General features: G+C 57.5%; 1 protein-coding gene across 2 annotated transcripts in view; it reads left to right on the top strand.

The window, feature by feature from the left end:
* Positions 1-947: 947 nt before the first annotated feature.
* The window catches only part of LGR6 (leucine rich repeat containing G protein-coupled receptor 6), a 68,429-nt gene continuing 57,052 nt past the window's right edge, over positions 948-12,324 (top strand). For both annotated transcript variants that reach the window (XM_069545046.1, XM_069545048.1), the window contains exons 1-3: positions 948-1,095; positions 4,077-4,148; positions 9,626-9,697. In XM_069545046.1, the coding sequence (XP_069401147.1) occupies positions 1,034-1,095; positions 4,077-4,148; positions 9,626-9,697 (206 nt within the window). In that variant the 5' untranslated portion in view covers positions 948-1,033. The remainder of the gene's footprint in view (positions 1,096-4,076; positions 4,149-9,625; positions 9,698-12,324) is intronic.

Genomic DNA, 12,324 nt, shown 5'->3' with positions numbered 1-12,324 from the left:
GCTCCTGCCCCACACCCCGCGTCCAGCACACACCTCAGCACAGGCATTTCTTGCAGGAAATGGAGACCCTGGGGTTTGCGGTGAAAGTGCATCCCTGGGAGGAGGGAGCTGACAGAGGCCAGTGGCTGCTGTGAGGGATCTCAAGATTTGAGACGCACGCATGCAGTCTCCGGCGCGGGCTGGGAGGAAGACCCTGGGGCCGGCCGGCCGCAGACTGTGGGGCTCTTGCCCACTGGTCATTGAGGGGCAGGAGGCGGAGGGGATGCTATGCCCGTTCTGGCAGGCAGTCTGTAGGCACTGGCTCACTTAATCCGTACAAGGACCCTAGGAGTTTGGGGGCGTTCCCCCGTTTTTATGGACTTGGTGACTGAGAGAGTAGTTAAGAGCCCTCAGTCAGGTGGGTAAATCGAGGAGAGAGTTGGCTTCAGTCTTTCCTCTGCTTTCTCAGTGTAAAGTGCAAGCAACATTGGTATCCACCTTGGGGTCGTTGGGAGAATTCAGTAGGATTGTTTGGATAAAGGGCTGCTGGCGCTGGGCAGAGTGGACCTCCAGCAGATGCTGGCTGTCCTGCCGTGATCATCTGTGTGCAGGGTACCTCGGAGGCGTGGCGCGGAAGCCACCCTCAGGGTCTCATAATGTGGGAAGGCAGCTAGTCTAGGCGGGACTCGGTAGGATCCCATGCCCTCTGGATGGAGAAGAGGTGAAGGAGCCTGGGGGTGCGGTGGGGGGACAGCAGGAGAGAGAGACTGCAGGCCTAGAGGGCCGTCGAATCTCGCTGGCCAGTCTGGGGATGGTCCCAGGAGCCCATGGGGGCTTGGATAAAGCGTCCACAGGAGTCCTGCGTGTTGAGTAGCCCCATCCTGCTCTAACGTTCTGTGAACTTTTCTCTGGCTCATCCCTGCTGGGGGGTCAGCTTCCTCCTCGGCTCTCATCATGGCCCATCCCACTGGGAGGAGAGAGCCTCGGGGAGCACCGCACGCCTGGGTGACACGGTCTGCTCATCTGCCTGCTTCTGTCTCGCAGAGACCTGAGCATGAACAACCTCACGGAACTCTGGCCTGGCGTCTTCCGCCACCTGCGCTTCCTGGAGGAGCTGTGAGTAGAGGCCTTGGTCGGGGGTGGGAGGGGCTGTCGGGAAGGGCTGGAGGGGGTACTGTAACCTCTGACACCAGGGCACTGGGCTCCCTGGGGAGAGGGGGAGTCCGGCGGAAGGAGCTGTTTTGAGAGAGGGTCAGCACCGCCTGCCGAGGTGTGAGGCTGAGTTGGGGCAGCGTGGACCCAGGAACTCGGACGTGAGCCTCTACCTCCTTGAAGCTGACCAGCTTTCTGTCAACACTTCTCCTTTCCTTGAAAATGAGGGTTGCTGGGTCTTTTTGCGACTCTATGGACTATACGGTCCTGGCCAGAATAGTGGAGTGGGTAGGTAGCCTTTCCCTTCTGCAGGGAATCTTCCCAACCCAGGGATCGAACCCGGGTCTCCCAAATGCCAGGCGGATTCTTTACCAGCTGAGCCACCAGGGAAGTCCCTTTCCTTGGGGCTGTCCTTGACCTGCCCTTGTCCCCCGGGTCTGGCCGCTGGCCAGTCCCTGTCCTGGTGGTTCTTCCCTGCAGCGAGTGCGCCCTCGTCCCCCTCCCCCCTTTACGTCGCCTCCTCTGGGGGCTGCCCAGCGCATAAGGGCAGACCGCTGCCCTCTCTCTGATACACTCTGTCCATTGTGGGTGGCTCTCACCAGCTCACAAGCCTTCTCTGGTTCGCCACAACCCGGAAAAGCCGCTTCAAGGACCCTCTCTCACCTGGCCCAAGCCCACCAGCCAGCTGTGCTCCATGGGAGCCAGTTTCCCCTCCAGCCTAGCAGGTTATCGCTCTACTCTTATCAGGGCCAACGCAAGGCCCACTTCCTCCAGGAAGCCCTCCCTGGTTGGTCCCTTCCGACAGCCTAGAAGCCTGCCTGCTGGTCGGACGAGCTAGTGCCGTGCATGAGTGAGTCAGCCCCTCGGCCGAGCGCCTCCTGTCTCCTCGGGGAAGCCAGGCCACCCTCTTCCCACCCCGCCCTCCTCCTTGCCTGATCCCCAGGACTCCAGCCTGCTGGTTCATGTTGGGCACCATCAATCTTGGGGTTCTGCTGGTTTCGCTTAAGCTCTCAGATCACAGGCTCCCGGTTCCAAACACTCACCACTCCACCTGCACCCTGAGCCCTTCCCCCCGCCCCCAGCCCTCCTACTGGCCCTTGGACAGGCCCCCGAGGGCACCCTGCCCTGCCCAAGCGCATGAGCAACGCCTAGTGGACGCTGACTCTTGGGGTCAGGACGAGCGTTGGCCCGGAGCAGGGAGAGGCCCCTTGGAGGAACCATGGGCAGTTCTCAGGGGAAGGGACAGCGAGGCCGAGGAGGGGGCTGGTGACGCGCGCAGCCTGAGCCCGGGGCTGGTCCTCTGTCCTCCAGTCCCCGAGGGGCTTGTTGGCCCATTTTGGAGGCAAAAATGCCCTCGTACGGAACCCAAGCATGGACACCCCAAAGGTCACAGCACCTTTTTTGAAACAGGAAGTTTTGAGAGAAGCCCGCATGTCACAAAATGAAGATTCCACCAAATAAAGAGAAAAAAAAAGAAATAAAGCGAAATAAAAAATGAAATAAAGGGAAGTAAAGTGAAATAAAGGGAAATAAAAAATGAAATAAAGAGAAATGAAATGAAATAAAGAGAAAGGAAATGAAAAAAGTGAAAAGGAAATTAAATATGAAATGGAAATAAATAAAATGAAATAAAGGGAAATGAAATAAAGGGAAATGAAATAACAGAAAAAATGAAATAAAGGGAAATAAAAAATGAAATGAAAAGGAAATGAAATAAAGTGAAATTAAAGGAAATAAAGTGAAATAAAGGGAAATGAGATGAGATGAAATAAGATAAAGTAAAATAAGCAAAATGAAGATTCCACCAAATAAAGAGAAAAAAATGAAATAAAGGGAAATGAAATAAAGGGAAATAAAAAATGAAAAGGAAATGAAATAAAGTGAAATAAAATAAAGGGAAATGAGATGAGATGAAATAAAATGAAGTAAAATAAGCAAAATGAAGATTCCACCAAATAAAGAGAAAAAAATGAAATAAAGGGAAATAAAAAAATAAAGTGAAATGAAATGAAAAAGGGAAATGAAATAAAGGGAAATGAGATGAGATTAAGTAAAATAAATAAGCAAAACGAAAGGAAAAACAATAAATGTCAACTCGAGACTCTCAGTGGAGAGATTAAGAAAGACAGCCTCTGAGCTGTGCCAGCCCAGCTCCCAGGTCAGCAGGCCTCTGGGAGCTGAGTCCTGGCGATGCCCGTGGGGACTTCGGAGGCCCCCAGGCGCCGTGCAGACTCCGGTGGGGACGTGTGTCGGGCGCGCTCCGTCTCAGCTGTTCCTTCTGGAGTCGATGGTCACTTGTGGCCAGTGTGGAAGTGCTTGATTAGACCACAGTGTTAGATTCGTGCGTACAGCCCGTTTCTTCTCCAGATTAGTGGGCTTGGCCGTGCAGTTTGGGGCTCAGGGAGACCCACGCATCTGCCGACAGGACAGCAGAGGGCAGACTGTGGGTGGACGTGGCCCAGGAGATAATCGGGCCTGCCAGATGCCCACACACTGAACTGAGCCTCGGTTTCCTCCTCTGCAAGTGGGGGTCCTTGTGAGGTCAGCAGGGCAGTCTCACCACCGCCCTCCCCGCCCGCGTCCCGGGACTCTGCGTGGGGCCACCGCCCTGCCCGGCCGCCTGCCAGATGCCCACACACTGAACTGAGCCTCGGTTTCCTCCTCCGCAAGTGGGGGTCCTTGTGAGGTCAGCAGGGCAGTCTCTCCACCGCCCTCCCCGCCCGCGTCCCGGGACTCTGCGTGGGGCCACCGCCCTGCCCGGCCGCCTGCCAGATGCCACACACTGAACTGAGCCTCGGTTTCCTCCTCAGCAAGTGGGGGTCCTTGTGAGGTCAGCAGGGCAGTCTCACCACTGCCCTCCCCACCCGCGTCCCGGGACTCTGCGTGGGGCCACCGCCCTGCCTGGCCGCCCGCCAGCGTCACCCGCTCTTCTCTCTGGTTCGCAGGCGCCTCTCGGGGAACCACCTCTCGCACATCCCGGGACAAGCGTTCTCTGGCCTCAGCAGCCTGAAAATCCTGTAAGTCTAAGTCCCACGTTACGTGGAGACTCAGCTTTGAGGACTCTGGGCAGATGGAGGCTTAGAGCCTGTGTCTTGCTTTGCCACTGGCTTGCTTATTTCCGTATCTTCACTTTTCCCTTTAATTATTTCCAGGTCTTTGCTTTTGCCTTGTCGGTAAGAAAGTTGGTGGTTCGCAAACAGATGTTTAACAGCCCCGATGCTTACACCACAGTGTCAGGGAGTGTGGTGAACCGTGAACGTGGCCCGCAGGTCCAGGCGTCTCAGGCCGGGAGGAGCTGGACTGCGCCTGCAGAGCAGACTCCACACTGGCTTCTTAACTGCCCTTCCCTTTGAACCCCGGCCCTCCTCTCTGGCCGCAGTATGGGATCCCCCGCTCCAGTTCCCAGGCATCTGTGTCCTGGAAGCAGAAGGAACATGAGGACGGAAGAGGACCCTGTGTTGCTCTTTCGTTGACCCCACAGCCCCCTTGAGGGAGGGGACGTGAAGGCAGCCTCTCCCAGACCCTAGTCCGCGCCCTGTCCCTGGGAAGAGTATGCCTGAAAGGAAGTACGAACGCACGCAGGGGATCCGAGGGCAGGCTGGGGAGGGTCCTCGGAGGGCCTGACCCCGGGTTGGGGGCGAAGTGGATCCTGGGGGCCGACCCCGGAGCGCCTGAAGCCCCCCTGCAGCGGTGAGCTGTCCCCCTGCCCTGCTGCCCCCACAGCCCCACCCTGACCTGCGGCCTTCTTTGCACAAGGCGGTCACCGAGGGGTCAGTTCAGTTCACTCGCTCAGTTGTGTCCGACTGTGTGACCCCGTGGGCCGCAGCACACCAGGCCTCCCTGTCCATCACCAACTCCCAGAGTTCACTCAGACTCATGTCCATCGAGTCAGTCCATCCAGCCATCTCATCCTCTGTCGTCCTCTTCTCCTCCTGCCCCCAATCCCTCCCAGCATCAGGGTCTTTTCAAATGAGTCAACTCTTCACATGAAATGGCCAAAGTATTGGAGTTTCAGCTTTAGCATCAGTCCTTCCAGTGAACACCCAGGACTGATCTCCGTTAGAATGGACTGGTTGGATCTCCTTGCAGTCCAAGAGACTCTCAAGAGTCTTCTCCAACACCACAGTTCAAAAGCATCAATTCTTCGGCGCTCAGCTTACTTCACGGTCCAACTCTCACATCCGTACATGACTACTGGAAAAACCATAGCCTTGACTAGACGGACCTTTGTTGGCAAAGTAATGTCTCTGCTTTTTAATATGCTGTCTAGATTGGTCATAACTTTTCTTCCAAGGAGTAAGCATCTTTTAATTTCATGGCTGCAATCACCATCTGCAGTGATTTTGGAGCCCCCCAAAATAAAGTCAGACACTGTTTCCACTGTTTTCCCCATCTATTTCCCATGAAGTGGTGGGACCAGATGCCATGATCTTAGTTTTCTGAATGTTGAGCTTTAAGCCAACTTTTTCACTCTCCTCTTTCACTTTCATCAAGAGGCTTTTTAGCTCATCTTCACTTTCTGCCATAAGGGTGGTGTCATCTGTATAGCTGAGGTTATTGATATTTCTCCCGGCAATCTTGAGTCCAGCTTGTGCTTCTTCCAGCCCAGCGTTTCTCATGATGTACTCTGCATAGAAGTTAAATAAGCAGGGTGACAATATACAGCCTTGACGTCCTCCTTTTCCTATTTGGAACAAGTCTGTTGTTCCATGTGCAGTTCTAACTGTTGCTTCCTGACCTGCATACAGATTTCTCAAGAGGCAGGTCAGGTGGTCTGGTATTCCCATCTCTTGATTGATGCTTTTGAACTGTGGTATTGGAGAAGACTCTTGAGAGATGTGAGATGAGTGCAATTGTGCGGTAGTTTGAGCATTCTTTGGCATTGCCTTTCTTTGGGAATGGAATGAAAACTGACCTTTTCCAGTCCTGTGGCCACTGCTGAGTTTTCCACATTTGCTGGCATATTGAGTGCAGCACTTTCACAGCATCATCTTTCAGGATTTGAAATAGCTCCACTGGAATTCCATCACCTCCACTAGCTTTGTTCGTAGTGATGCTTTCTAAGGCCCACTTGACTTCACATTCCAAGATGTCTGGCTCTAGATGAGTGATCACACCATCATGATTATCTGGGTCGTGAAGATCTTTTTTTGTACAGTTCTTCTGTGTAATCTTGCCACCTCTTCTTAATATCTTCTGCTTCTGTTAGGCCCATACCATTTCTGTCCTTTATCGAGCCCATCTTTGCATGAAATGTTCCCTTGGTATCTCTAATTTTCTTGAGGAGATCTCTAGTCTTTCCTATTCTGTTGTTTTCCTCTATTTCTTTGCATTGATCGCTGAAGAAGGCTTTCTTATCTCTTCTTGGTATTCTTTGGAACTCTGCATTCAGATGCTTATATCTTTCCTTTTCTCCTTTGCTTTTTGCTTCTCTTCTTTCCACAGCTATTTGTAAGGCCTCCCCAGACAGCCATTTTCCTTTTTTTGCATTTCTTTTCCATGAGAATGGTCTTGATCCCTGTCTCCTGAACAAAGTCACGAACCTCCGTCCATAGTTCATCAGGCACTCTATCTATCAGATCTAGGCCCTTAAATCTATTTCTCACTTCCACTGTATAATCATAAGGGATTTGATTTAGGTCATTCCTGAATGGTCTAGTGGTTTTCCCTACTTTCTTCCATTTAAGTCTGAATTTGGCAATAAGGAGTTCATGATCTGAGCCACAGTCAGCTCCCAGTCTTGTTTTGCTGACTGTATAGAGCTTCTCCATCTTTGGCTGCAAAGAATATAATCAATCTGATTTCGGTGTTGACCATCTGGTGATGTCCATGTGTAGAGTCTTCTCTTGTGTTGTTGGAAGAGGGTGTTTGCTATGACCAGTGCGTTCTCTTGGCAAAACTCTATTAGCCTTTGCCCTGCTTCATTCCTCATTCCAAGGCCAAATTTGCCTGTTACTCCAGGCAAATTACTCTTGACTTCCTACTTTTGCATTCCAGTCCCCTATAATGAAAAGGGCATCTTTTTTGGGTGTTAGTTCTAAAAGGTCTTGTAGGTCTTCATAGAACCGTTCATCTTCAGCTTCTTCAGCATTACTGGTTGGGGCATAGACTTGGATAACTGTGATATTGAATGGTTCACCTTGGAGATGAACAGAGATCATTCTGTCATTTCTGAGATTGCATCCAAGTACTGCATTTCGGACTCTTCTGCTGACCATGATGGCTACTCCATTTCTTCTGAGGGATTCCTGCCCGCAGTAGTAGATATAATGGTCATCTGAGTTAAATTCACCCATCCCTGTCCGTTTCAGTTCTGTGATTCCTAGAATGTCGACGTTCACCCTTGCCATCTCGTTTGACCACTTCCAATTTGCCTTGATTCATGGACCTGACATTCCAGGTTCCTATGCAATATTGCTCTTTACAGCATCGGATCTTGCTTCTATCACCAGTCACATCCACAACTAGGTATTATTTTTGCTTTGGCTCCATCCCTTCATTCTTTCTGGAGTTATTTCTCCTCTGATCTCCAGTAGCATATTGGGCACCTACTGACCTGGGGAGTTCCTCTTTCAGTATCCTATCATTTTGCCTTTTCCTACTGTTCATGGGGTTCTCAAGGCGAGAATCCTGAAGTGGTTTGCCACTCCCTTCTCCAGTGGGCCACATTCTGTCAGACCTCGCCAGCATGACTCATCCGTCTTGGGTGGCCCCGCGGGCATGGCTTGGTTTCGTTGAGCTAGACACGGCTGTGGTCCATGTGATTAGACTGACTAGATTTCTGTGAGTATGGTTTCAGTGTGTCTGCCTCTGATGCCCTCTCGCAACACCTACCCTCTTACTTGGGTTTCTCTTACCTTGGACGAGGGGTAGTCCCCTCACGGCCGCCCCTCCTGACCTTGAATGTGGAGCAGCCCCTCTCGGCCCTCCTGCGCCCGCGCAGCCCACTGCTGTGCCTATCCCGGGCTGCACCCATCTAGAAGGAGGGCTTTTCTCTGCTCCAGGCTGTCTGTGGGTGGGTGGCCCTGGCCGCTCTGCCCGGGAGACTCCTGCTCTCAGCTGGTCGGCAGCCCCACCGCCTCCAGGCTCCCTCCTCGCTTGGTGTTGTCCCTCACCCACTCTTGCTCTGGGCCCTGGGGCCCTGGCCCCACCCCTCCCCGCTCCTGCTCCGCCAGCGGGCGCCCCATCCCGGCCCTACCTGCCTCCTCTTGGCCTCCCGCCAGCCCTCAGTCCTTCTTGCCTCCTCTCTCTGTCTGTCTGTCCTGCACCTCCCCCAGTGCTGCTGCCCCCGGGCAGGGAGGCACCCCCAAGCCAGAGACAGCCTGGGCAGCCTGCTGGGTGTGGTCCCTGCCTGGGGCAGGCCCAGGCCTGTGGCCATATTGGAGAGTGGGGGTCTGTCTGCCTGGCCTTCAGAAGATGAGACTCACGTCCCATGTCTAAGCCTCCAGCTTATGGACGTGCCTTTCTTCCTCGCCTGCCTTAGGCAGCTAATCAAAGCCTCCTGAAGCTGCAATCCCGCCCCCTAGACATGGTGCTGGCCCCGCGGGTTGGGTGGCTGGAGGGGCAGCAGCTGGAGCTGAGGGTAGCGCTCCACTGACACCCAATGGCACCCCTAAGACTCCCCAGTCACCCACAGCCTTTGCACCTGCTCTTTGCCTGCAGGCCTCCTCTGCTTTGAGGGTTGGGGGGCGGTTGAGGAAGGCACCCCCCTACCCAGTGCCCTCAGAGCAGAGGTGCCGCCCACATCTGGGTGAAAAGGGTGGGTGTGCAGGCCTGGGGGCACCTTCCTGCCCCCAGCTCTTCCCTGACCTCCGCTCTGCCCGCATACCCGCCCCCCCGCCCCCAGAGGCCAGCAGGGAAGGACTCCCCAGAGACAGTGGCCACTCAGGCCCCCCTTAGAGCCGGGCGAGCAGGCCCCTTGCCCAGTGCCCCAGGGCTCTGGAGTGGCTTTCTGAGTGTTCTGAGCACGGCTCTGGGGCCTGGGGTCGGTTGGGGGTCCGCATTTCTCCCCCTCTCGCTCTCAGACTCACAGCCCCGCCGGCCTAGAGGGCAGCCCTCTGAGCAGCTCATGTGCCTGGCGGGATGTGCTGCTTTTGCGGGGTCGTCTGTGCTGGCTTGCCGACGTGGTGCCACAAGTTGTCCCTGCAGACACGCACACTACAAAGGTGTTTGCCTGGCCGCCTGCACAGCCTCCCCTTGCCAGGGAAGCCGCAGGCTCTCGGCTGCAGAGGAGGCTGAGGCCTGGGGAGGAGGCGCGGCATCTTCTGGGCCGGGATGCCGGGGGGGGCGGGGTGGTGGCGGGTGACCCTGCCCTGCTTTTCCGCTTTGCTGCCCAGGGTGTTGCCTCCATGTCTTCCCGGGTGCCTCGTCCCCGGAGCCCCTGGGAGGTGGCCTCCCGGCCCTGTGGACTCCTGGGGACAGTCGGGGCTCGGGGCTCAGGCTGGGCTCTGTGGGCTCTGTGGGTGGGGTCCTTCAAGCCCTCTCCTCCTCACAGGATGCTGCAGGACAACCGGCTGGGAGGGATCCCCGCGGAGGCGCTGTGGGAGCTGCCAGGCCTGCAGTCTCTGTGAGTTGGGGAGCGGGCTGGGCGCCTCTGCCTGGGCCTGAACCCCAGGTTCCGATGGTGCGCTCCTGGCCTTGGTCTCCTCGAGGGGTGTGTACGTGCAAGCAGGTGCCCAGCCCCTGTGGAAGGCTGCGGGGACGAGGTCTCCCTGGGTGGCCCCAGGCGCCATCCTGGGCCGTCCGGCCTTCTGCCACGGAGCCTGGGCGGGCTTGGAAGCTGCCGCCCCAGAACCGCGGCCGGACGGGGCTGTCTCCCTGACCTGGCCAGCTCCCAGGCTAGGCGGGGCTTTGAGCTCAGACGCCTCATGGGCCACCAGGGACCCGTCCAGCCCTGCCCAGAGCCCTGCGGTTTCTGTCCATCCACTGGGGCCGTCGCGGTTCCTGGGCGGAAGCAGACAGGTGGAGTGCGGGAGGGTCTGGCCGCTCGGCGCTCAGGGCAGGTGCTGGGCGCATGGGCAGGCCTGGAACAGGCCGGTGCCCAATGTGTGCCCGTGAGCCGGCTGGATTTGACCGGAGACTAGGTGGTTGGGGGGACTCAGAGCTGGGGCCGGGCCTGAGGACCCTGAGGCAGGTGGAGTGGGTGGCGCCTCCCCACCTGTGGGTCCTCTCCCCGCTCCCCAGCTGCCCCCGCCCCCTCCCTGACTTGTGTGGGGGGTGCCAGGCTGGACGTGTCACGCCAGGGTGGAGCCATGGCCAGGAGGAACCACGAGCAGCCTGCCCGGGGGAACCAGCTCCTGGGTCGGGGGAGGCCCAGAAAGGCTCTGCCTGGGCTGAGGGGGGCCCAGGTTGGCGTGAGAGGCGCCCAGTGTCAGGAGTCCTGCCCGCACAGCTCGGGAGGTGCGCCCTTCAGCACCCTGGCTCTGTGCAGAGCTGGGAGACGAGGGCTGACTCCAGCCAGAGGCCCCGCCAGCACCAGCACAGCACGCCTCTGCCGCCCTTGGAAACGCGACGGGGCCTGCGGTGGGGGTGGAGGGCGGGGAGGGCCCGGCCCCAAGTGCCTGGTCCCTGGGGGGCTTTGTGCGGTGGGTAGTCCCTCCACGAGGGGACCCGCCAGGTGGGGTGGGGAGGAGAGCCGCTGGGTCATCCCGCCAGTGCACAAGCTCTCAGGGGCAGGGATCCAAGGTCTTCCTGGGGGAGTTTCCAAGCAGGCCTCGCCACGTTCCATACAACTGACCCTCCTCCGAGGAACTGCGGCCCCCCAAACCTGTGGTGGCTAGCACTCGTGGCCGTTTGTATGTGTGAGCCACCAGGACACACACCTCGCTACACCTGGGGCTCTGTGGGGCACTTAGACTGGTAATGCATCACCCCCATGTCACAGATGGGTAAACTGAGGCCCAGCGGGTGCAGGACTCGGCGGCAGGGACACAGACCGTGCGTGGAGAGCCGGGGTCAAGACTTGGGCAGCCGGGCCCAGCCTGGGACACCAGGCCGTCCCAGGGCAATGCTGGGGGACTGAGCGGGCAGATGACCAGCTCGGGGGGTGGACGGTCGGGGGCTCTAGACCGTGGTGTATCCGGTGCCCCTGCCCCCAGGAACGCACGCCCTGCTAGAGGACGTGCTCGCCCACGTGTCTGCACCCCCAGCTGGGCTGCTGGAACAAGTGAGGCACGAGCCCCCTCGCAGACCCCTTGTCTCACCCCCCTTTACTCCCAGAGGCCTTGCTTCCTGGTTCCATCATCCAGGGGTGAGGACTGCACACAAGCTGGGGAATCCCAGGGGACACAGGCCATCCAGAAGGAGGAGGCAGGGTGGGCTCCTGGGGAGGCAGGGCTGCCGAGCCGCTGGTGTCCTGGTGGCCCTTGAGAGCCCTGGTCCTGGTCAGACCCCAAGCCATCTCGGGGGGTGGGGGGGGCTGTGAGGCTGCCTGTGCTCAAGGTCGTCAGAAACAGCAGCAAAAACAGCTCTCTCAGAAACAGCAGCCCTACCCCAGCCACGTGAGGTGCAGCAGAGCGGTGCGGGGCCCTGCTACAGACCCCCAGTGCGGCGGAGGCGGAGACGCTTATGTGTGGGAGGGGTCCCCTGGGGAAGCGCTTCTTGGGTCTGAGTGCCGCAGGAAGGGGAGGCATTGTGGGGCCAGGACGGTGTCTTTGGGGGACAGGCCAGGCAGAGAACGGTTTGCACAGTCTGGTGGGGCCACATAGAGCCGCAGCTCTCCAGGTGGGGTCCCGGGACAGCCACGCTGGGGCCCCGTCGGCCATGCCCTCCCAGGCCCCACCTGCACCCACAACAGCGTAAGCTCTGAAGGCGGGACTGTGATCACATTTTCATGAGCGCACCACCCCCCTCCCCCCCGCCCAGCGGATTCTGACACCCACTGCAGAGTGAGAACCAGCTATGCGAGACAGGGGTGTGTGAGTGACCTGGGGGCGTTGGTGTCCCCTACGTGGGCAGCTTCAAACAGCAAGCTGCACAGTTGGGCCAGAGAGAAAGGTCTCAGCAGGGCCGTCCCTTTGCGGAGCCTCTTCGGGCGTGTGGCCGCAGCTCCGTGTGGCAGCGTGCCCTGTCCTCGCGTGCCCTGTCCTCGCGTGCCCTGTCCTCTGCGTGTGTCTCTGTGTCTCTCTCAGGATGCATGACGGTGGATTTAGAGTCACCCCGATAATCCAGTCTGACCTTGAGGTCTGTAGCTTA

The sequence above is a fragment of the Ovis canadensis genome, chromosome 12 (assembly GCF_042477335.2).
Source record: "Ovis canadensis isolate MfBH-ARS-UI-01 breed Bighorn chromosome 12, ARS-UI_OviCan_v2, whole genome shotgun sequence".
In the NCBI taxonomy this organism is placed as follows: domain Eukaryota; kingdom Metazoa; phylum Chordata; class Mammalia; order Artiodactyla; family Bovidae; genus Ovis; species Ovis canadensis.
This window is presented reverse-complemented; position numbering and strand designations above follow the sequence as displayed.